Source organism: Eschrichtius robustus, chromosome 3, assembly GCF_028021215.1.
Source record: "Eschrichtius robustus isolate mEscRob2 chromosome 3, mEscRob2.pri, whole genome shotgun sequence".
Classification (NCBI taxonomy): Eukaryota; Metazoa; Chordata; class Mammalia; order Artiodactyla; family Eschrichtiidae; genus Eschrichtius; species Eschrichtius robustus.
Window position 1 is genome coordinate 153,046,835 of NC_090826.1, and position 24,719 is coordinate 153,071,553.

The 24,719-nt window shown below is 46.1% G+C and overlaps 1 protein-coding gene across 2 annotated transcripts; it reads left to right on the forward strand.

Moving 5' to 3' along the window:
• The first annotated feature begins 1,358 nt into the window (after positions 1-1,358).
• CD34 (CD34 molecule) lies at positions 1,359-23,843 on the forward strand. 2 transcript variants are annotated; one of them, XM_068541517.1, is made up of 8 exons: positions 1,359-1,509; positions 11,173-11,355; positions 11,982-12,235; positions 13,258-13,338; positions 20,759-20,909; positions 21,144-21,196; positions 21,517-21,681; positions 22,385-23,843. In XM_068541517.1, exons 1-8 carry the CDS (start codon positions 1,431-1,433, stop codon positions 22,568-22,570), a joined length of 1,152 nt encoding a protein of 383 aa, XP_068397618.1. In that variant the 5' UTR covers positions 1,359-1,430; the 3' UTR covers positions 22,571-23,843. The 2 variants fall into 2 exon arrangements, with proteins under 2 accessions (XP_068397618.1, XP_068397619.1); XM_068541518.1 differs by having other exon boundaries at positions 1,360-1,509; positions 22,232-22,492.
• Positions 23,844-24,719: the final 876 nt, after the last annotated feature.

Here is a 24,719-nt window from a genome sequence, read left to right on the forward strand (position 1 = left end):
TGTCCCCATCTGCAGGCCCTTGAGATCACAGTGTGGTCAGATCTGAATCACCATTTGCACTTTGAAACAGATACATACCATACCACCATGTTCTACCAAATCTGCATCAGAAGCCTTTGGTTTCATCATGTGATGAAAGGCTTTGTTTCCTCTGTAAAGGAAAGTTAGGCAACATGATCAGAATGGGAGTTTCGGGTTGCTTTTAGACCTGGACACCCTTCTACTTTCATAATGCTAGGGGGTCTGCAGAGAAGTAAATCAGAAAAGAGCAGTGCTGGGCTTTCCTCTCTCTCCCTTTCGGCTCTGTGGAGCAGACATCATGGAAGAGACTGGACTGGGTATTTGTAATCATGTGATCCCACTCAGGAACTCAGGGCATAGTCTCCAAGACTGTGTCTTCTCTTACCCCCTCCCGGTGCCGTCATCTGCTCCTCCTGGCTCCTCTTTCTTCCAGTATCCATCTCTTCAATCCAGTCCTTGACTAGGCTGACTGCCCAGTTCAAAGTTTCTGTAATTCAGTTTACCAACATCCAGAACAACTCGCGAGGAATACACAGCTCCAGGATCAATTAGGTAGAAGAAGGTGGAGCCAGGGGAAGTCTTTTTTTCTGATAAGAGAGCAGGATGAAGCCCCTAGAGTCTCAGCCCTAGGACTGGAGAGAAGGCATCCCAGGTGCTAGGGCGAGTCCTTTGTCTTTATGATGATGGTGACAGTTAGGATAAAACTATGTGGGAAAATAGGGACAGTCACAGGAAATAACCCTCCAAATTAAAATAAATAGATCTTGTAAGAAAAATAATGAAAAGAAAGTGAATAATTACTGTCATTTATATGTCCTGCTCAGGCTTTCTGCATCATTAACACACAGCATAGTCTCTGGTAGAGTATCACTAAATGCCTCAGATTTGACAGGTGGTAAATTTTACCTGATTAGCAAAATGCTCACACTTGTAAACTCAGGTCCTTACTGGTAGATTTCATCTGCAAGATTGTTCTCAGCTTAAAACGTAAAGAAAAACAAAAAAGAAAGGAAATGGAAAAAAAAAAAATCAGAGGAAACTTGCCCCCTGCCCTGGGCACCGGCAAGGTTGACACAAAGGGGTTAAAGTTAAGTCGAGCTTTAAGAAGATGGGGCCTCTATATAAAGTTGAACAAGACGTCTGGGGCCCTCACAAAACCTTTTTTGGCCTCGACAGCGGCAACCCCAGCCTCCCTCCTAACGTCCTCCGCCTTTGGGACCAAGCGGGAAGCTCACGTTAGTGGCAGCCAAGGAGAGGGGTTGGCCGTGCCAGGACTAAAAAGGGAGGGGAGGGGAAAAAGCAAGTTTCGCCCACCCCACGTTCGGGCGGAGGGGCGGGAGCTGCGCGTCCGGGCCTGGCCAAGCAGAGTCTCGGGCTCTGTGCATCTCTTCGGGAGCGGCGCGGGAAGGATGCTCGTCCGCAGGGGCGCGCGCGCGGGGCGGGGGATGCCGCGGGGCTGGACCGCACTCTGCTTCCTGAGTTTGCTGCGTGAGTATGGGCCGCGCGCCCGGCCCGGCCGACTTGGTGGCGGGGAGGGTCGACGCTCTCCCGGGGGCAGAGCGCGCAGAGCCGAGTTAGGCGGAGCGAAGGGACCCCTGCCCCACCCCACGCCCCCACGCCCACGGCTGCTCCTGGCTTGGTGGGACCGGGGCCGCTTGAACCGAGCCCCATGGGGACTGGTGCCTCCGCTGGGAATGGGTGGGGGTTGGACGCGCCGGGAAGGCGACCACACTGTGAGCGTGAACTAGCCCAGGTGTAAACCGGGGGGCGCGCCGGAGGCTTCCCAGAGTCAATGAGGCTCTCTCGAGTTGTCTCTAAAGTAAAGCTCTTTGAAGATGCCAATGTCCTTTCGCGTTGCCAAAGGTGCAGAGTGCAGAGTTGGAGCCAGAACCAGGAGAGAGGGGAGGAGAGAAGCAGGAAAGTTTCGTGACTGATGGTTGATTCAGAAAGCTGCGGCCTGAGCCGGTTCCTGGGAAGAGAGCGGTTCCTGGGAAGAGAGCGTTGGTGCCCACCGACCACTAGGACAGGGGGAGCCAGAATTGGACATTCAAGGAACCGGAGCGAAGCCAACCTGGGATGAGGCCCCAGGTCCGAGGTCCAGAGGCCCAGGAGGCAGGCTGAGTTAGGTGACATGGGGAGTTTGGAATGAAGAACAGTCCGTGAAAATATTCTTGCATTTAAGATCGGAAAGCTAAGTTACACTCCGTCTTCTGACACCTTCTTCTCCATTCCACTGGAGAGAAGGCACGGGGTAGATGGAGTTTGTTCTGTGCCCTGCCTTCCTCTCCCCATGCAGCCCCTCACCCTGGCACAAACTCAAACTTGTTACATTTTGGAGTTTTCTTCCCCTGCCCTTCTTCTCCAAGTTCTAAAACTAGTGGACAGATCAGCAGACTGGTGGACACTCCTTTGCTTATCCACGTCCGCCCTGACTTCTTAAGCTCTTGCTCTCACTTTGGTTAAAAAGAAAAATTAGTAGGCACTCAATAAATATTCATTCATAATTGCTTTCATTTGGGGATAACATTCTCTCCATCTCATCTCATTGCACTTAGAAGGATTTAAACATTGTAAGTTATTCTCCCTTTGGCTCAAGATTCTGCTACCAGGCCTCTAGGGCTCCCAATTCCCTACTCTTATTGCATCCTAAAGGCCACCCACCACGGCCCCCCAGAGGGACCTGGGCCAGCCAGCTAGGCCTCTTTGCTCTCAGTCTCCTCTGCTGTCCCCCTTTGGGTCCACCCAGTTGGAGAGAGACTCCAGGCTGGAGAAAGCTCTAAGTAAGGCTCTGGGTTGACCTGTTTGGCAGCCCCAGACATGCCCTTCGGGGCAGGGAAAAAACTGTCACTAAGGTGTCCGTTGAAGCCCTAGAATGGGGAACTGCCCTGGGGGCTGGCTGCACCTCACAATGGGGTGAGTTGACCAGCGGCTCAGATTCCTATCCGATGCTCCACTCTCCTTTGGCTTCACAGCTCATGATGACCTGGTCCTGGGCCGAGTGAGGCCCACCCTTTTCTTATTTCCTCAGCTGGCCAGTCTCAGTCTCGCCTTGGCCTGCAGCAGTGGGGATGGGGAGAGCGATTTAACCTCTGCAAAACCTTGGGCAGATATGCTGAGAATTTCAGTGTCTCCGCTTCGGGGATGAGCGGTGGGGCATGGGTCCCTATGCTCAATCTTGCCAGACTGCTAAGGCCAGTGTGTAGCTTTATGCATTCCCCAAGAGCTTTCTACGGTTTGTTTTTATTTAATAGTAGGAGTCATTTTCTATTATGTTGTGGGGTGACTGGAATGAGTGAGTGACTCTACCTTGAAATGCTAACAAAGGAGCATTGCAGAAATTCTGTGCTATTGTTACTGTGAACTTTAGGGCAGAAGAGGGTTCTCTGGTTTTCTCCTCACTGACCCTGACAAAGAGCTTTGTTCTGGGAAGGTCTTTTTTCTGTCCCTGTGAGAACTGGGCCTGGGCTTGGGTACAGCAGCCAACCAAAAGTGGACTTTCTCTGTTGGAGATGGGGTGGCTCTGGGTGGTGACCAGAGTCAGGGTGGGCGTTGAGAGGCCACCAGGTAGCACTGCCACACCACCAGCTGGAAAGAGAAATCTTTCAGGTAATCAGGGAACCCCATTTGTCAGGCCCAGGGTATCTGTTTCCTCCAAGCCCCCCAAGGCTGTCCTTCCTCTTTCCCTAACAAGTCCCACCCCTTCACATTCCTCTTCTTCCTCTGGGTCCTTCGTGTCTGCTGACCCCACACCCATATCCTGTCTGGGGCTACGTGTAAGAGGGGAAAAAAGAAAAGGGAAAAGAATTTTATCAGATATTTTCCGGAGGGGAGAGGACTCCACCCTTTGACTCTCTGCCACATGGCGACCAAGAAGGAGCAGCCTTGGGACCTCTGACTAATTCCATGGTCCCCAGTTCTCCCCCTTGTAGGGCCAGCCCAGCTGGCATAGCCTTTGCAAATGCAAATCTTCGGCAACATTCCTGTTTGACTGATAAAACGAGCCTGGGCATCTTTTTCTTATCCCTTTGGCTCCACCTCCTGGGCCTGTTCATTCACTAGTTCTCATCTCCTTCCTTCTGTGAGTCTTTGTCTCCAAAAGCTCAGAGCAAGAAGTGCCAAACTGCAACAGATAAACTCAGGCTCAGAGTCTTACAAAAACAAATCAAAAGGAGCAACAAATTCCACTTCTTACGGTCTCACTGCCTGATTTCCTTTAGATCCTGGGCAGGAGGGCCTGGGCTTACTTTCAGAGCTGGATGGTTACCCAGTTCCACCCTTAGGGTGCCTGGGCCTCCTTCTCCCATTGACTTTGCTGGATGTCACTAAATGGCCCCGAGTGTGGGGAACTGAAAATGTGAAGGTGTGGAAAAAGAACAAAACACACCCTCCAAAAGAAAATGCTTGGAGTCGCCAGGGCAGAATTTCCATATTTTTCTGGGCTTTGACTTCCCTAATGAGAACATTCTCTTCCTTCCTCAGCTAAGAAATAAAAACACAGTATCTACAATTTTTAGTCCCAAGAGCCCTAGACTTTGCTAAGGAGAAAGACGCATGCATCTTGGGAGAATGCAATACAAATGAATAGGGATGTATACCAGGGTGTACTTCCTAGGACCTACACTCTGGAGCCCACTGAAATGAATCACTTCCCTTTGGAATACAAAGGAAAAAGCCTCTGGCTTCATTGGGAGGTTTGCTCCTGGTTTAAGAGGAAAAAAACCCCAAAGAACCCACCACTGATACCTTCTTAGCAGAGCAGCATCTCTAGGTAGCCAGCTCCATTATTGAAGAAAATGCCTTAATGAGTCTTTGGGTGAAAAAACCTAGACCCCTGGACAAACCTTTGATGTGCAGTGGCAGACAGGAGGCTGAATTGCTGAGCATGATAAAATAAAGTAGAACTTTGTATTTGATGGGCCCTAGAGACAAAAGGCTAAAGGACTCCAGAGGCCAGGAGAGCATAGAGAAAGGAGGGGAGGTGCTCGGAGCAGTAGGGAACAGTAGTGAGTGGAGGGTGGAAAAGACCTGGCTGGGAAAATTCCTTATGGTGTGGCCCAGCTGTTAAGCATAGGAATGTCTAGCCTAGGGTTTCAAGATTATGCCTTTGTCTCTTCTGGGCTGTGCTGTAATCTCCCTCCATGATCTCAAACCTTCAGTAAACATGCACTGGCCTTGTAACACTGTTAGTGGTGCTCTGGGGTGGGGTGGGGGGGAGTAAAGGAATGGGTGTTTGGCAAGCCCATGGTGCAGTAGTGTAGAACGAGAACTCCTGCAGCCTGAGGACAAACAGGAACAGAGCTGTGAAACAGGGGTCGGTGGCAATTAGGAAAATGGAGAAAGAGGTGACTGGGAGAAACATAGGCCCCCAGGGAAAGCTCAAGATATTGGGGTTCCACAGGAAGTGGATGGCGGCCAAGACATGCTATTTGAATATTAAAGGGGAGTCTCAGTCCCCTGGGAACACTCAGGCCACAGACACTTTTTTATGCTCACACCTCAGCTTAGCCTCTGCAGTGTAGGAAGGCATCAGCCCAGTTCTTTGATCTAGTCCAACATGACCCAAACCCACCGAGACCCATAGCAGGGATGCTTCCTGAATGCTCCCAGGAAAGATGGGTGGCTCACTATCTCCCAGAGTAGTTCATTCTATTTAAAAAAAAAAAAAAATCCCATGATTATTAGCTTTTTTTTGTACTGCAGTGAAATTAGCCTTTATATAGCTTCTAATCATTAACTGCAATTCTATTCCTTAAACTCTCACAGAATTAATCTGATCTTTCTTCATGACAATCCTTAACAAACTTTCTCGTCTGCTCCACTAGATTATAAGCTCCTTGAGGACAGGGATTTATTTAAATTCTAGTGACACCAACACCTAGAAGTAGAAAGGTATCTTCTCTTAGCTTGTGCTCTGCACAGTGCTGAGTTTGGTGGCGCTTCGGGAAAATAAGAATGAATGAATGAGTGAAATGAATCTTGAAGAAAGGTACTTATTCTCTCTCCCCAAATTCTTCCTTTCTGTATCAAAAATCAGCAAATTTTTTCTGTAAAGGGCCAGATAGTAAATATTTTAGGCTCTGGAGTCCATATGTGGCCTCTGATGCATACTCTACTTTGTTTTATTTTACAACACTTTAAACATGTAGAAGCCATTCTTAGCTCACTGGCCAAACAACACACAGCCCATGGGTTGGATTTGGTCCACCAGCTATACTTGCCAACCCTTGATCCAGATGAAATAGCACTAAGCCCTCAACCATATGACTTGGTTTCTAGAACTTTCCTAATTCTAGTTGTCCTCTCATGGACACTCCCTTAATTAAATAAATTCCCTCTTAAAATATAGCATTGAGTGACACGGTTCTACATAGAGGTGGTCAGTGTGAACACTTCTGATGCAGTTGCCATTCAACCCAAGTGCTTATTGTGAACTCAGAGGATTGTGCTCAGTGTCCTGAGTAATACAGACAAGTATGAGAGATGATTCCAACAGTCAGGAAACCTATGATGTAACCGAGGTGACAAGACCTATACTCAGGAAACAGCATATATGATCTTGTGCCAGATAAGTCATGGAGATATGTGTCTTAAGGTCTCTGAGAGGCAGGAAAAAAGGGACCTGTCCTAAAGATAACCACTGTTTCTTGAGCATTTACCAGACAGGCAACTGCTTTACACCCCCCATCTCCTTTATTCCTCCGAACAACAAGGAGGTAGGGGCTATTTTTATCTCCATTTTACAGGTGAGGTATAGAGAGGTGAAGAAGCTTCCCGAGGCCATGCAGCTAGAACTTGGTAGAGGAGCCTTTCAACAAGGTCCAATTACAGAGCCCGAGCTCTTTGTTTTGAGGCTCTCCTGTCTTCTCATCAACCATCAACACAGGCTGTGGGCTCCCAGCAGAGGCCAGCTTGTTCCTTCTTCCTAGTACTGCATCTAAGATACCCAGGATCTCCTCCAAGAAACTCCTCTTGGGCCAGGTGCTAGAATTTGAAAGGATGGGCAGAACGGTGCTGACTGGCTAGGAGATAAGAAAACAGCACCAGCAAAAACTAAAACTCAGAGGGTCTGTGAAAAACAAGACCAAATATAGGGGGAAAAACCTTCTCCTAAAGTATAGGAATTTAGTAATTTAGGTAGCAGAACTTTCTGGATCTCTGAGGATTTGTAAACCCCCTTTAAAGACTAAAAGAATCTTTAATTTACTAATTGTAGGTAGAAATCTTTTAAAAACATATTACATATGTTTCTGCTTTCTTAGTGTATCAGGAAAAAAAGGGCTCTAACCTTCAGACTCAGATGTATCATGAAAATAATTCGGTTATGGTGCAACTCAGTGGCATTGTTAATGCCTATGAAGGTGTATATTTTCATTTACTCCTACCATAAATGGTTCCAGACTAGTGTGGTTTTTGATACTCATGTCTGTTTTTCATTTATTGCTGCTTATTCATTTTCAACTGTTGCTTCTCCTTATTATTTGCTTCTCCTTATTGTTTGCTTCTCTTTCTAATTTTTAGCTTTAGCTAGGATATCAGATAAACAAGTTTGTTAGAATTATGTGCAAAACGAGAATAATTGCCTCTGAAATAAGTACCTGTAAGTTAAATGCGTGACTTTTACAACATGAATTTTGTGACCTCTATTTGGCTTCTTGGAATCCTCATCTTGCTAACTTCCTGATACCTTGTCTCCTTTTGTCCCAGGTTCATGGGTTGAGATCAAGTAGGGTAGGTAGGGGCAAATAGGGTACTTAGGGAGACACAGTTAATAAAGACGGAGTGAGAAGTAAACAACAGAAGATAGCCTTTCATTCAAATTTAAATTGTAGTATAGTGCTCTGTTGGGTTGGGGGTAAGGGCTGTTCTTCCAGTCTACAGTGGAATGGGGTAGAGGTTTCATCGATTGTCTCTTGGATCTGGCTGGTAGGCTGCTATGACTTCCATACAGAGTCAGGGATAAGAAGCTCAGATAAAGAAAGATCAGCATTGGTTGGTTTAATGCCATGGGTGTGGGGGGGAATATAGGATAAGAACAAATCTGTGGTCAGTCTTGATTCTTATAAATGTCATTCCTCCAAGACCCATCTCTTCAAGGGAGCACAAGAAAGGGAGCCCTAGAGACTGTGAAAACAAGAGACTCCAGTCTCTACTGACAGCCTCTGTGCTGCAGTGTAGGTCAGGATTGGCCCCCAGGGCTCTGCCAAGGTGTCCCCTTGCCCTACACCAGCTCACATGTACCCCATTGCTCAGCCTTGCCTTTCTGCCTTCCCTCTTTGTCCTGTTTCTCTAGGGTCTCAGAGGCTTCCCCACTCACCCTGGGCTCAGGGACATAAATCTGAGATTGGGGTTCCCTTTCCATTTCCAGACAGATCCTGCAACCTGTTCCTCAGTTCTTGGCTGAGGGGTGGGTGGGAGGGGGCAGCCGCAGCCGGGAGCCTGACCCTAGTGGCTCAGTAGCTGGCCTGGGTCCAGGATTGCTTCACTCATCTGGAACAGGCATGTCTGTCCTCAGAGCTAGCAGCAGGTCTCTCTTCACATCTGGAAAAGTTCAAAACTGTTTGTCTGGGTGAAGGAGGCCCTGGGAGAGGGGGTTCAAAAGCATGACATCACCTCAGCCAGGCCCAGCTTTCTCTGGGGAGAGAAGAGGGCTGGGCCAGGTTGGGCCAGATGGGATTCCCAAGAATTGATGTATTGGTGGGAAGAAGAAAAAAGGGTGGGCAGGAAGAGTGATGTCAAGGGGGAGTTCCAGTGGTGCCTTGGAATGGTACCTTGAGAGGATGGTCCTTCAATTCAGTGTCCAAATGTTCCCACCACCTGCCCCCTGCACTGAACTCATACCTTAGGGTGAGATTGCTGAGAGGGACTTATTTAAGGACAAAAGAAGACTGGATCTGCTTCCCCATCTATTTTATTTTGATAAATCCACTCCCCACCCGCTACTGCCCCCTATCCCAGCCAGACAGGAGCCCATACTTTTCTCTCCAAAATATGGAAGATGCATCCGATCCTTAGCAGTTTGGACCCCCTGACCCTCTTGCTACTTCTACTCAAGAGTCAGCTAAACCTCAGTGGCCCCATTGCTCCTTGCCCTGCATGAATGATGGCCATCCCTCTTGGCCAAAACCCTGGTGATCCAGGTTCTTATCTCTAAAACGGAGATAGTAATATCACTTGTTCCTCCTGCTCACTTGCCCTATAATTTTGAGATATGAGTTTTGTACTCACCATGAGTATCAGCCTACCTGCAGCAGGCTGGAAAGAGAGGCAGATGAGGGAGAGTGAGACTTGCCACCACCTTTAGGGGAAACTTTTGGCCTCAGGTTCATTGCCTTGAAACTAATGCCTAACTTCCACCTTGATGCTGAGGAAAAGAAGAGGTGTCATTTTGCGCTGCTAATTACCCAGAAACTTCTGTAAAATACAGGCCTAGATTTCAATCAGAAAAGTTAGAGACAAGCTTTAGGGTGGCCTGGGACCCTCAGTTGCCTTTCCTTGAGGATGCTACTGCCGGGTATGAGCTCTGAATACCAAGTCTACCCCTAATATTTACAGGGCTCAAGCTAAGAATACAATGGAGGCCCACATATTATATGTTTAAATACTTCAAAGTTATAAATCAGGCCAACCATATGGTAAATAAAATATCTTCTATCCTCTTACCTTGAAAAACTTACCTTCATGGCCACCTGGAAGGCCAGATTTGAATTTAGGACTCTCAGAGCCTCGGAGTTCAATGCCACAATGTGGCTTAGCAGGAAGAGGTGGTCCTCGGCCCTTGCCTACCCTCTTCTCTTCTTCTTACTCATGGCTCTGGTCCATACTGTAAGGGATCTTGCATGAAGGCAAGGGACACCCCACCTACAAGGTGGGGTTAGATCTTAAGCTCTAACCCTTCTCCCTGCAAACAGCCACCCATTGGCCACCCTTGGGCCTTGGAGGCACACACCCTGGTGCTGCAGTTCACCCTTGGAGGGATGGACTGAGAGAAGAGGCCCATGCAGGTCCTCAAGTGAGCAAAGATCCATTGGGGCAAGAAGTTCTAGGACTTCTGGTCCCAACACGTGATCCAGAAGAGAGGGTACACCTCTGTTGGCCCCATGGATTCCTCGTAGCTTGGGGACAGGGAGGGCAGGAAGAGGAACAGAGTGTAGGCTCTAAAGTGCAGGGTCCAGACAGGTAGCTTCTCCTTCCTGGGTCTAAGGGTGGTACTGCTGGGTACCACAGGAAACATGGAAGGGTAAGAACTTGCAGGAAAATTTTCAGAGAATAATTAGTTCCAGGAACGTTATACTATAGCAACGTAACATTTGTTATCTCATTGATTTTCCCAATAATCCCTGTAAGGAAAGACCCTCACTTTAAAAATTAGTAAACTGAGACACACACACATTAAATTACCGAGTTATTGACAGAGCCAGGACTAAGCTCTCTGTTCCCAGGACGTTTGTTGAGAAACCAAGCCTTATGCTCTCTAGTCCATCAGCTAGATTCCTAGGTCGGAGCTTCCCGAAAGAAATCTTGGGGTTGCTAGCTGCAGTTCCTCAATAAAAGGAAAGAATGAAAGGATTTGGGGAATGGGGGAATCTAGGGATGATAGAATATTTTTAAAGGATTACATAGAGACAGTGTCAATCTGGTGATTATTCCAAGAGTTAATACATTGGCTGAAGAGAAGGATACATTAAAAAGGAAATAGAGGCACATCTTTTCCCACATTTTAGATCTTGGCAATATTTATTCAGGTGTAATTTGAAATTTTAATATTTTACTTAGCATGTTATGAGCATTGCCTCATATTCTCATGCTGCTATAGTTTTTGCATTTTTTTATTTGCAATGATTATGGTATGTTAAGTGCGTATAACATCTATCCTATTGTAATTCATTTAGTTGCTTGCAACTTTTCCCTCCTATAAATAATACTATACTAGATGCTTGGTGCATGCAAACTTTTCCTTCTCTCTTTCCTTAGGAAAAATCTAATGAGAAATTAGTCACATGTCCAGGAGGATATCCTTGTTCTGCTCTGTTGCCAGGGGTGGCAGGGGATGTTTTAGATGGATTCTACCTAAAGTCAAGAAATTGAATCAGGTGATGCCATGAGGCTCCAGGATGATTTGGGTTCTGATATTTCTTCTTTGTTTCTCTGTAGCCTCTGGGTTCACAAATACAGAGAGCTTGACTACTACTGCCACAAAGTCATCTACCCCAGGAATATCTTCAACTGTCCCTACAACTATACCCAACCAGGAAAGCACAGTATCAAGTACTTTTGGAAACATCAGCCTCTACGCTGTCTCTCAGGACAGCAATGGGAGCACAGCAGCCATCTCAGGTAAAGAGTGTTTGTCTCAGGCCCCAGAAGGATGCTGCTGGCACTTGGGTAAAGCATTAGGATATTTGCAAATACCCCCACCCTCTATTTCCCACCACAGATGGAAACATACAAGCCACTTTTAATAGTGGCTTGAGTATCGTGCTTAGGGTACCCTGAAGTAAGTACTAGACAGTTCTTCCTGTAGTGACAGCTTTCTCAAGTCAGCACCTTGGCTGCTGATCCTGATTTGTAATGCTCCTTGTACTGTTTGAGTTCAGCTTAGTGATAAAATAAGGATCTGATGAGGACTCTGTAGAGATCTCTGATCTCTTCTAAGTGAAGCAGACTGGGTACAGGCTCAAATTGGGGGTCTTTGACATCTCTAGGGTGGACCAGTTTCCAGTTCAGTTTCAGAGTCCTGAGGGCATCTCTAATACATTCTATGATTATAGCTATGGTTCCAACAGCTGGCTGGAAATGAGTTGGTAAGGGTTAAGACATGAAGTAACTCTTAACTCCCCAAATTCCCTTTTCTGGGTTGAAGTCCGTGCCTATGTCAATGAACTGAGATGTGTTTGTGTATGTGTGTGTGTGTGTTTATGCCAATGTGCATATATTCACACTTCTGTTTTGGTCAATTCCAGAGCCTACAGTCAATTTCACATCTACCTCTGGAATCACCCCAGTCCCTGGAACCATGAACTCTTCTGTCCAGTCACAGACCTCTTTAGCCACCACAGTGTCTTCTACCCCCATCAACTTTACAACTTCAGAGATGACCTTGCAGCCCAGCATGTTACCTGGAAATATTTCAGATTCCCCATACAATAGTACCAGCCCTGTGACATCTCCTACTAACCCCTATACCTCATTTTCTCCTATCCCAAGTACCATCAAGGTGGGTGAATCAGGCCAAAAATGACAGATTGCCCCCTCACTTCATATGTATGCAAGCTCTCTCTTCCCCTTAACCTCTGCTTATCCCAACCAATGAATTTGGGTCATATAGGAGTTAGCATGAAAAATGTGCAGCATAAATATTGCTGGAAGGGATAGAAAAGGGAGGAGAGGGGTAGAGTTGGGTAGCAAGGCTGATCTGTGCCGTGGGTACTATATTTCTAGGAAGTAAAGAGTAAAGAGGATTCTCAGAAATCCATCTAATTCTCTGTGGTTCTTTCCAGTACCTCTTGGTCTAATCTTTGACTAGGGTACCACTCGCCTTTGGACATATTTGGAAACCATCTTCTACTTAATGGCGCTGCTTTTCCCAAAATGTTTAAGGCAAATACCATTTCCTGTATGCAAGAGGGTTTGGTGGTATGCCAGGAGTAGAGAGGCAGTGAGGAACTAGGCAGACCAGGGATGTTGAGCTCAACCTGCCTTTCTCAGCCTTGGGGCCTGTGGCTATCAACAGCTTTCAGCAGGAAGAGTAGAAAATGTGAGGGCATGGAGCCTGTGGGCAGGCATGGGGGACCTGCCTGATTTCTGTTTTTAAAGGAGCCAGAATAGAAAGTCCTAAGGGACCAGGAGGAAAATGAGTGTCACCAGGATCTGCCTGGCCACCTCATGATCTGTTTCCCTGCAAGTGTGTAATTCACTGGAGGGAAAACAGCTCAAAGGGGAAAAGATCCTCCCCTCTTCCATTTCTGCGCCATCCAAGCTAATGTTTACCAAGGTCACAAATAGCTGCTTGCCTGCAAGCCCAGGCTAGTAACAAAAGTTTTGATTATCTGACGGGTTAGGAAGTGAGGTAAAAGAAGAACATGACATAAATTTCTAGTCTCCTAACAAAATGTTTAAATTTCCTTTCTTTAAAGCCTCTTTAAAAAGTATCTCACAGAAATCAAACCAGAAAAGAGGTGGGGAAGAAATGAGGGGCAAAGATGCTGGCTTATTTACTTCGTTTTTGTTTTAATACAGGGAGAAATAAAATGTTCCAGAGTCAAAGAAGTGAAATTGACCCAAGGTATCTGCCTGGAGCTAAATGAGACCTCCAGCTGTGTAAGTCAAAGCCCCCAATTCCTTACCCGCCCCTCTCTTCCCAAAATTCCTTCTGAATGTCCTGAAGGCAAGTCTTGAACTAACTGACTTGGGAGGGGGTGGGGGGAGTTTAACATGGACAGGCTACTTTGAATACTGAGCTTTGGATTTAAGGAATGAGAGGCCCCATCTGGTGGACAAAGAAGGCAAAGCCAATTTTATTTAAATTTACGTTTTCCCTCCTCTATCGTACATTTTATATATATATATGTGTGTGTATATATATATATATATATACACACACATATATATATAGTCAGATTTAAGTTTGCTTTTATATTAAGAAAGTTCTTCATGAAATATAAACTAGTCACCTAAAATATCAATTTATTTATTATTATTTTCATATAACTCTTTAATATACAAAGAATTTTTTTGCTGTAAATGCTGCATTCTCCATATAACCATTTCCCCTAGCATTATTTCTTGCATGATCCTCTCCTTTATTGATTGGAATGCTTCCTTTAGTTTGTATTAAGTTTTTATATATCCTAGGGCATATTCTTCAGAGAGATTTTATTTGTTTAGTTTGTCTTTTTTTTTTTTTTGCCTGTTTTAAATTATTATACTTTTATATTACAGCACTTTTAATATCCAGCCAAGCAGGTTTTTGCTTATTACACTATAAAAATGTAAGGCATTTTTCATCTATTCTTTTAGAAAAACTTTAGAAACACCTATTCAAGATTCAAAAAAAAACCACAAAACCATTAAAATTTTAATTGGAACTGCTCTAAAATCCCTCTATTTTTTTCTGGTTTTCTTTGGTATTGTTCAGTATCTTCTTTTTTTAGTTTTTAAAATGTTTTTTCCTTAGGTTTTATGGATTTCTTAAGGTTTATTTATAATATAGATTTTCCATGATATATTCCAATTGATTTTTCTGGTATATTGGAAAGTTCATTGAGTTTTTAATATCTTGGGTCTAGTCATTTTCTTTAACTTGTTTATTAATTCCAGGAGCTTTTTAGCTGATTATTTTTCATTTTTAACATAAGCTATTGTGTTATTTCTCATAATATGTTGCTTTTCTCCTTCTTTTTAGTAGTTATGCCTCTTCTTTCAGTTTCATGTCTTATTGCATTGGTAAACTGTACAGCATGATGTTAATTTTTAATGATGATAGCAGACCTCCTTGCTTTGTTTTAGTAAACCCAATTTCCTGACAGTAACAATTTCCTGGATGAAGGATAAGATGACAGGAAGAATGGTATTTACTCATAGAAAAAAAAAAAAACGTTTTCTTACAAGGTGGGAATCCATTTAAGGGAACCATATATATGATGTGTGACATTCATAGATTGGAAAGAGCCTGAGCAAATACCGTAGTCTGCGGAGGGCATTAAGTTACTTATTTTGTCCACTCTGACTATTGGTATCGTATTCATGATTATCAGTTGGGTCATTGTGACTCACAGGTCTTTTAAAATAATACCTAAGAAAATTATTTAACTTACAATTTTAAAAAACAACACAAATTTTGAAGACATAGGTTCACACAATGGAATAACTAAGTGCAATCTGCAAAATAGTTAAGCATGAATATACAACGTACAAGTAACATTCTGTGTGTTTCTGACGCTGATTTTCAACTCTAGTCATTTAAAAAAATTTTTTGCCCAACACTTTGCTAATTATAGCCAAGAAAAATGACCATCTTCTCTCTCTCTTTCTTTTTTTATCATCTTGGTTGAGCACTTATTTTCTTGTGCATCACAGTGGTCTGTGCCAGAATGCTAATTCTTTGTACGAATGATTTAGAGCTAACTGCAGAGGATTCATTCTAAATGTCTGTCCGCTGCTCTTCAAAGTTCACATTTAACGAGGGTCATTGTACAAGACAAGTGCCAGAAACTTAGTGCTACTCCAGAAATAACTCCTCTTTCTGTGCTGCAGTCTCTTTCTCTCTGAGGTCTTTACTGTCTACTCTATTCTGTGCCACAGCTAAGGTCTGCACTCTACTCAATTTGGAGAGGATCTGCAAGTAGGGATGTGAAAAGATAGCAATTCCTCCAATATCCTAAAGAAGGCTTCTGCACTGCCCATGATGAATCAACTCTATGGCAGCACCTGTGTAGTGCTATTGTTTTCCTTTTTCTTCCACCACTGTTGATACCCCTGTCTTCCTGAGGGTTCCTCTTCCCCAGCCCCCAAGGAGCATTGCCTCCAAAGGTAATTTTCCTCAGTCAGCAATCCTTGTTCCAGAATTTTTGGCCACAGCTCCTGATTGTGTCCCAGATTCCTTTTCCTTGAGTCCTACTGGATGCTTGTCTGATAATCAATCTGTTCCAAAGTGGTGTAGTGTCTTCTAATTTTCCTTAGGTTGCATTTGTACCTTTGGTGTCAGAGAGCCTTACCACACTGGTTCTAATCGAGGGAAACTCAGGCCTAATGAGAATCATGAAAGACATGGGTTCCTCTAGCATCACATCCTTGAGTACTTATGTAATGTTGTCATGCTCTTCCATCTAGTATATTCCCATAACAGAAGTATGCATGCATTGTTCTCAGCTATCCAGACACTCATTTTGCACTGGTACATAGTGAGTATCCAACCTGTTAGCTCTTGCTATGGGGATTATTTAGGCCTGTCTTCTGTACATGCATTCTGTAGACATTTCTATCCCAACTACTCTCCTTTTGCTCCTCATCCGTCACCTCTAGGCAGAAATCACCTATTTCAGCCAGAGGGGGGGAAGGTAATCCCACACTCTTGTCAAGCACCTGTTAACACATCTCAGAATCTTCATTAGCAGAACGTGCCACCCTATACCTGACTTTCATTCTCTCCACTGCAATATCAGGTTAATTTAGTTTTTGTGGTTGTGGTTTCCCACATAATTTCCAAACTGTGAGATTACTTTATTCTCTTATGCTATAGCTATTGGTCCAGGGGAATCTACCAAGGAATCGTTTTAATGGTGGTAAAATACACATAATATAAAAATTTACCATTTTAAGTGTACAGTTCAGTAGTGTTAAGTACATTCACATTGTTGTACAATCAATCTTCAGAACTCTTTTCATCTTCCAGAACTGAAACTCTCCACCCATTAAACAACTCCCCATTCCCCCCTGCTCCCAGCCCCTGGAAACCATGATTCTACTTTCTGTCTCTATGAATTTGACTGCTCTAGGTACCTTATATGAGTAAAATCATATAGTATTTATCTTTTTGTGACTGCCTTATATCACTTAGCCTAATGTCCTCAAGGTTCATCCATGTGGTAGCATGTGTCAGAATTTTCTTCTTTTTAAAGGCTGAGTAATATTCCATTGTATGTTCATACCCCATTTTGTTTATCCATTCATTCACCTATGGACACTTGGGTTGCTTCCACCTTTTGGCTATTGGTAATAATGCTGCTATGAGCAATAACATTATTATTGTTAATAATGCTGCTCTGTTCAAATAGCTCTTCAACACTCTTATTTAATTTCTTTTGGGTATATACCCAGAAATGGAATTGCTGAATCATATGGTAGCTCTATTTTTAAAATATTGAGGAATCACCATACTGTTTTCCACAATAGCTACACCATTTTATTTTCCCAGCAACAGGGCACATGAGTTCCAGTTTCTCCACATGCTCACCAATACTTGTTATTTTCTGCTTTTTTGATAGTAGCCATCTTAATGGGCATGACGTGTGTTTGATTGGCATTTCCTAACCATTAATGATGTTGAGCATCCTTTCATGTGCTCACTAACCATTTGTATATCTTCTTTGGAGAAATCTCTATTCAAGTCCTTTGCCCTCCAGTTTGTTTTTCAGAACTACCTTTCTTCAGAAACACATATGTTTATATGCAGAAGTTGTATTTTCTCCGCTAGCTCACATCACCCTTGTTCTGTCACATTTACTTCATTGGAGGCAGGCTGCCTCCGGCCTCCAGATAATATCTCCAGCTCTCGCCTTCCTTGCCCTCTGCCCCAACACTAAAGGTCAGTTTCCATGCAGAAAAAATAACTTACAGACGGAGGACTGATGAAGACAGTGTGTCTTCTGGAAAGAGCCTGAGATCTGGGACAGCCTAACTTTTGGTCAGCTGCCCACTTGTGTGACTTGTAACAGGTCCTTTAATTACTCCAGTCTCTATATGAAAATAGGTGTTTTAGCTGCATTGTCAAACTCACACCACAGTCAATAAATTTATTGAAAGAGAGGGTGGGAGGGACAGAGAGAGAGGCGATTTAGCCTAGAATCTTAACATTGGGAAATATCTTAACGTTCATTTAGAAAAATACCTGTCCCTCTCTCTCCCAGCTCCAATACTTAATGTGCTTCTTTAACATGTTAAGAGTCTTTGCAAAGTTTGAGAATGCTACTCTAGAAAGGTTAGGTGGTTTTATTATGATTATTATTTTTACAAAGTAACATGTGCAAGCAGATGTAGTTAGGGGTCCACCAATCTGATTCTCATGAGCAAAATGGTGAGGCTGTGGCTTCCTCCTGCCCACTCTCCCATGATGTCTGCCCACAGCCTCCCTTGGGGGAGGATGTTTATTTCAAGCATCCGGAGGAGCATTGTGCTTTGTTCAGGATCCACCTGCTCCTCTCCAGGCCCAAACACAATTCACTGATGCTGTTGGATTCCAGAGTGGGAGGGAGGCTGGCCACTCAATTCCCTTGAATTGAGTCCAAGAAACTAAACAAGGGGTGGAGGGACCGTGTGTAGAAGCCAAACCACTTGGGATGTTAAGACGAACAACAATTCACTGAGTTCTTGTTTGTTTAGTGTTATGCTTCGTGCAGTCCGGGTTCAAAATTATGTAATGTACACCCACTCCCCCCACTAAGAAGTCTTATAGTCTAGTCACAGAGAAATGACAGTAGCAGTAAGGCAGAATGTGATTAAACATCGAAGTGTGGACAGTATAGTCTATGAGGTATTGCTATTATTAATAGTAATAGTAACAGCTGCCATTTATCCAGTGCCCATTTTGTTCCAAGCACCTTGCCAGGCACTCTTCATACAGCAGCTCTTCAGTCACCACCCCTACTGAGTCTTCAGCTGAGGAGCCTGACACTCAGATGAGTTGCATGACTTGCAAAGAATCTAGTTAACAGCAGAACAGGGGCTGATACCCAGTCTAATGGAAGATAGGACTGGCTTCACTGAGGAGGTGAGATGGAATTGAGTCTTGAAGGATGGGAATCCAAGGGGGAAAGCCATGTTCTTCATTGCAACCAGGGTTGTGAAGGTCGCAGGCTCACACACTCCTGGGCTTCCTCGTAGTGCTACCCCCACTCCCAAGGCCCTTTCCTGCCAGCTTCTCCTGCATACATGCTACCCATTCTTCAAGACCTATTTCAGGATGCTTCTGATAACCCCACACCAGATGTATGCTCACCCGCCTTTGAATGTCCATAGCAGTTGTCTGTGCCTTTCTTAGGGTTCTTACCATGTAACTAGCTCTGTTACCTCTTAGTCTCTTTGTGCCTCAGTTTCTTCATCTATAAAATGGGGAGAATAATAGTATCCATCTCGTAGGGTTGTGTGAGGCCTAAATGAGTCACCATGCATAAAGAACTTAAAGTAGGGCCTGAGACATAGGAAGCATCGTTTATCTTCATGGCCATGCATATACAGTGAGAGCTCTGACCATGTGGAATTCATTGCCACACCTGTCCCCCCCGACCCCCCGCCCCCATACCTGACACACGCGCAGAGGGTTTCACACAGTGTCTCATATTCGGATCCTGATCACTGTCAGAACAGCTGAATCTGGTTGAGGAATAGCTTCCTAGGACTCAGCTGACTGAGGAGGTGCCGCCTTGTTCGGCTTGTTTAGATTATGCAGGAGCCCTGTCCCTCTGCCTCTCTCAGTAACAAGACACGTTTCAACCAGAGACACTTCAGAAGCCCAGAATCATCCAGGCAGGAGTTTCCCTCCTCCTCATCCAGAAGGCGCGGTGCTGGGGAGGGTGAGGTGCTCACGGAGAGGCAAGGCAAGGCTCTCCAAAGGGACATGAGTCCAGAGAGGAAGAAGACTGCTGATCACATCAAATGTGGTGCCCAGACTCCCCACAGCAAATGCTGTTGTGAAGAGCCTCTATCCAAGGACTTCCTTGGACACCTGCATCATCTATCCTTTTCCTGAGGGGGAAGCAGCCGTGGCCTGAGAATTCATTTCTCTGTAACCTTGGCTCTTGGGGACCTTCTGAGGCTACCGTTGGATTCTTCTCTCTGTGATCTGGAGGTTAGGTAGCCCTGCTCTCTGGCCTCCCCAAAGCCTTGAATTCCAGCTGGCAGGAGAAAGCTGGACGTGAGGCCAATCTTGACCTTGTCTTGTGCAGGAGCAAAGGAGCCTGGGTTTTCCTGCCTTGGGCCATAGCAGTAGGAAAATACCCAGGCTGCTTTCCAAGCTGGGAGGGCCCTCTGGCCTTGCCCTAAGGAACAGTCCTGCTCCACAAACAGGAAGCTTTCTTCTCCACGGAGGCTCAGTTCTGATGCCCCTCACACGCCCCAGCAGTTTTCCCCTAACAGGAAAGCTGTCAGAGCCGTTCAGGCATTTCCTCCCCTGCCATCTGCCATCTGGACAGAGGAGAAAGTCTTGGTTTTAATTCCTTTTCTGTGCAGGGGAGGCCACTCCCTTTAGAAGGCTATTGGAATAAATCCTGGAGGTCTGAGCACAGGGTGCTGGAGGGACACAGTCAGTGATTCCAATTCATCCCTTTGCTGGGACTCAACTGTTGAAGAATAATCAGAGTTTGTCTTCTGAGTCTGAGTGCCTGAGTCCTATGTCAGCAACCTGGAGCAATCTGTCACCCTCATGTAAAACTGGGTTCCATGTTTCTAATGGGAAAGGGGAATGGAAGACTAGACAAGAACACCACTTGAGTTTGAGCCGTGCTCTTTGTGAGACCCCTTGGAGAGTAAGAGGGAAGGGACCCAGGATCCCATTGCGTCTATAGTCATAAATTTGTTCTCTATTCCTCACCTCCCTTAGCTTTTCCTTCAATATTTGGGGCTATTGTAACCTTGAAACAGAGGATTTTCTCTTCATTAGTATTGCATTATTAATATTTTCTGTTATTGGTAATTTCTTTTGAATTTAATTTGAATAGTATATGTTTACATGGGCAATCCTTCAGTAAGATGATGTTTCCTAAATTCATTCTCTGGCATCTTGCAGTGCCACCTAAGATCACCTTTTGGTCCTGGAAGATTTTGGAGTTTTTATCTTATTGTGTTTTTGCACATAAGAAGTTTGCAAGATTTCTTTCTTCAGTTGGAATTTTAGAAAAAAAGGATTCTTCTTGTTTTCAGGGTAATAGTGTGACTTTAATCAGAATTATTGCCTGAGACTCCGGATGCAGTTCAGAGTATACTAGTAACCTCATCTCCTTCTCACCATTTTTCTCTGTCGTCCCAGGAGGAGTTTAAGAAGGACAATGGAGAGGAACTGACCCGAGTCCTATGTGGGAAGGAGCAGGCTGAGGCCAGGGTGGGGGTGTGCTCCTTGCTCCTGGCCCAGTCTGAGGTGAGGCCTCACTGCCTGCTGCTGGTCTTGGCCAACAGAACAGGTAAGGGGCACATCTGTCTTGAAGTCTAGGGAGGGAGAGGGGCTGAGGTTAGAGGAATCCTGGGTAGAAATCAGGCATCTTCACTCAGAGAGCACAGGTGCTAGGGAGCAGGGCTATGCTGACTTTGGGAAAGACCCTCCTGAGATATACCCTCACCATCAGAGCATCTTCTAGAATAGTACAGAATGAGCTGTTCCAGCTTCTAGATCCAACAACCTCTGTTTCTAATTCTAGAACTTTCCAGCAAGCTCCAACTTCTGAAAAAGCACCAGTCTGACCTGAAAGAGGTAAGCTCTCTGAGATGAGGGGTCTCAGGGGAATTCACTGGAGCAGGGGAGAAAGTAATTATCTTCTCCAGACCTGCCCTTCCTACCTCTCCACCCTTCTCCAATAGTCCTTTCCCTTCTATGTTTGAAACAAAATTTTACAGTGCAGCCTAATTAAGAGATTCCAGTCTTAAGTCCTGTTTAGAAAATCCCTGAGGTCCATGTCTTCTTGGGTTTATTCACTGTTGAGTCACATACAGGGTCTAGCATGGACTGGGCCCCTTGTCTAGAACCCATGTTCCACAAATGACAGGCTCTCTTTTCTGTCTCTTCTCTTCAAGCTGGGCATCCAAGGCTTCACTGAACAAGATGTCGGGAGCCACCAGAGCTATTCCCGAAAGACCTTGATTGCACTGGTCACCTCGGGGATCCTGCTGGCTGTCTTGGGCACCACGGGCTATTTCCTGATGAACCGCCGCAGTTGGAGCCCCACAGGAGAAAGGCTGGTCAGTTCTAGGGTCCAGGGCAAAGAAAATGGGAAGCTAGGTCTCCTGGGGAGGTCCATGAATGTCATGGTGGGGGAGGAGAAATACCAGAAAAGGCACTTCTGTGCCCTCACACGGGAATATGCGTGTATGCACATTACTGTATCCATGGACAAGTCAAAACAATATATAGCAGATTGGGGAGGGGGCACTGACTGGGGCCCTGGTCCCTGTGGTAGCAGGTGGTTCGTGTCATCTATTTATTATTTTCCCTGGGATAGTTTAGCTGGGTACAAACCAGAACAGGCTGCTAAATCAGCCACTTATTTGCAAGCATGTTAAAAGCCCACGGGCACCAAGTGGCTCATAAGGGGACACATGGAAGGAAAATGTACTCTTGACGTGTTCTGCATGAGAGAGGACAAGGCCAGGGTTTGACTTTTGGCCTCTGGCCCTTTAATTCCTCTGGGGAGGTTATTGCACCCTGGGGACTGCCTAGTTTCTGGCGGGAGCTGGCTCTTGAACTGCCGTGGCACAGTGTGGTGCCTCTCCTCTGTCCTTTCTCCTCTAGGAGCTGGAACCCTGATCGCTCTTCAGGAAGACAGGAGTCTGCACATGCAGCTGCAACCTCCATCTTCCCCTCCTACTTCCTTCCTCTTCCTCCCATCCCCCTTCCTGCTGCCCTGCTTACGAGATAATGCTCCTTTATTTATACACCATCTAGGGCGAAGACCCTTATTACACGGAGAACGGTGGAGGCCAGGGCTATAGCTCAGGCCCTGGGGCCTCCCCTGAGGCTCAGGGAAAGGCCAGTGTGAATCAAGGGGCTCAGGAGAACGGCACCGGCCAGGCCACCTCCAGAAACGGCCATTCAGCGAGACAACACGTGGTGGCTGATACCGAACTGTGACGGGGGCGAGCGGGCGGGGCGGGACTGGGCAAAGTCCGGGGAAGGAGCCCCTCCCTGCACCTGAGCACGTGCTGTCTCCCTGCTGGAGGAGCCTCCCTCACTCTCCACCCTTTCCCACTGCACACCCCCTCGGAGGCCGGTCCTGGGACCCTGCCCTGTTCCAGGCCAAGGGGTTCTCGCCACCTTGGGGAGAGACAGGTAGCTCCCGCCCTTTCCACATTCAGCTCCCTGCACCCAGCTTCTGGGCTGCTCTGCGTAAAGGCGTGATAGGGAAAGCCAAGGTGCAGAGAAACTCCCTCGGGGGGTTGATGGTCTTGCAGTTTCCACACAGGGTCCCCTTCCCTCCCCCTCCTCTCTGCCTCATTATAGGAACTCCCAGGGGAAAGCACAGGCTTTTCTGGGCTGTAATTTCCTCCCAGGAGACTTTGCCTTTTACTCTTTCTTCGTTATATTTTCTTTCTCTTCTTTAGGGAAACCAAAAGCAACCCCTTTCACCTGCTCCTTTGTAATGATATAGACAGAAAATCATGTTGTCTTAAACCATCTCCCTCATTCCCCCTCTAAGGCACTGTGGATTCCGTCACCAGCTCCCCTCTTGCTCTCCAAGTTCCCTGAGCTCCACAGGCCCCGCCCCCCCCCCAAGTTTTAGAACAATGTCCTGTGTCTGTGTGTTTGGGGTGCATGGACACACATGTTCATAAATGGGCACACACATGGGCACAAATGGGTGAGGGCACATAGCTTGGCCCTCATCTCTGCGGGGCCACGCAGAGCTTCTGCTTGGGGTGCTGTTTCTCCCTGTGGCTCAGAGTGGACAGGACCGTGGGACCAGATCTCTGAGCCGTGCCTCTTGACCTGTGTGCTTCTGAGGAAGACTCTTGCACTGAGGCTAGGTTCTGACCTTAACCTCTGTCTCAACGGCTTCCTCCCTCCTCTCCCTGACTCCTGGGTTGAGCTGTGGCCTCAGCCTCCCAGCAGACTTCCTTTCTGTTTCTGCCTTCCCAACCCTTAATCCTTTTACTGCTCTGCAAACCATGTGGTCAGGGCCCCAGCACATCTCCAGAGGACCCTCACCACCAGCCACCTTTTCTGTGAGTGACCCAGGTCCTGTTTTTGTTTCTGTTTTATTCCAGAGGGGTGAAAAGGGATCCTGGTTTCAATGACGGTTGGAAATAGAACTTTCCAGAGATAGGAAGATGGGGTGGATTTTTTTTTTTTCCTGAATAAAAAATGGTGTGTGTAAATACTGTAATTAAAGTGATACTGAAACATATCTGTTCTGTGGTTCTGTCCCAGCCGAGTGTGCCTGAAGACCAGAGCAGCGGTCTCCCCATGAGACCTGGCCAGATTACGCAGGGACCCGGTAGGGAGGGGCTAGCCAGGGAAGAGGTGGGACCAGCTCAGGGGACACAGGTACCAACCAGGATGCTGCTTGTTGTCTAAGCCTACTAACTACTCCCCTCTCTGGGGGGAGACAGGGATGCTCTCAGGGAAGCTGATGTTTCTAGTCGTGGAAAGAAAAGCAGGCAGAATGCAGCGGGGCCTTCAGGATGGAGGGTGCTGAGGACTTAGGAGCTGTACCCTTCATGAACACCTTTCTGAGATAGAGGCACATTTTGATCGCCATATGCAAAAGATGCCAAACAAAGAGAAGGAGCCAGGGCCTGTGCACCCTCTATTATAGTCACACTATCCCCATCCCCAGCTGGGGGCAGAACAGTGAAGGACAGTATGGGAACTTCTCTCTAGAGATCTGGCTGCCAACTCCTGGATGGGATGCTTTCCACCTCTGCATTAAGACAGCAGCCTAACTGCAAAACCATCTGTAAGCCCCCCTACCCCCAGAGCCCAGACGCCCCACCCCCAGCCCCTACCATAGGAAGTGGGGGAGGGAGAGCTGTTGGACAATCAGGAGCTTCAGGAAACACTCCTAAGTGTGTCAACAGTGGTGGCAGCAGTTGGGGCCAAACAAAGGATCCTTCGATTCTTATCTGGCCAAAACCAGACCTTTTCCCTCAGCAGCCCTACACCCATTTCCCCCTTTCTTTTCTCCAACTGCTCTAACCAGAGGTTCCTCCCCAGGACTCAGGGGAGGCAAAGGGAGGAAATCTTGAGGTTTCCCTAGAAGGTGATGGCTGCGGGTTGGAGA

What these genes read in the sequence shown, in the direction of transcription:
- CD34 (XM_068541517.1), top strand. Translation starts at nt 1,431, where the DNA reads ATGCTCGTCCGCAGGGGCGCGCGCGCGGGGCGGGGGATGCCGCGGGGC. An exon ending in CTATCCCAAGTACCATCAAG is followed by an intron (nt 12,236 to 13,257) that starts GTGGGTGAATCA and finishes GTTTTAATACAG; the next exon opens with GGAGAAATAAAATGTTCCAG. An exon ending in GGTCTTGGCCAACAGAACAG is followed by an intron (nt 20,910 to 21,143) that starts GTAAGGGGCACA and finishes TTCTAATTCTAG; the next exon opens with AACTTTCCAGCAAGCTCCAA.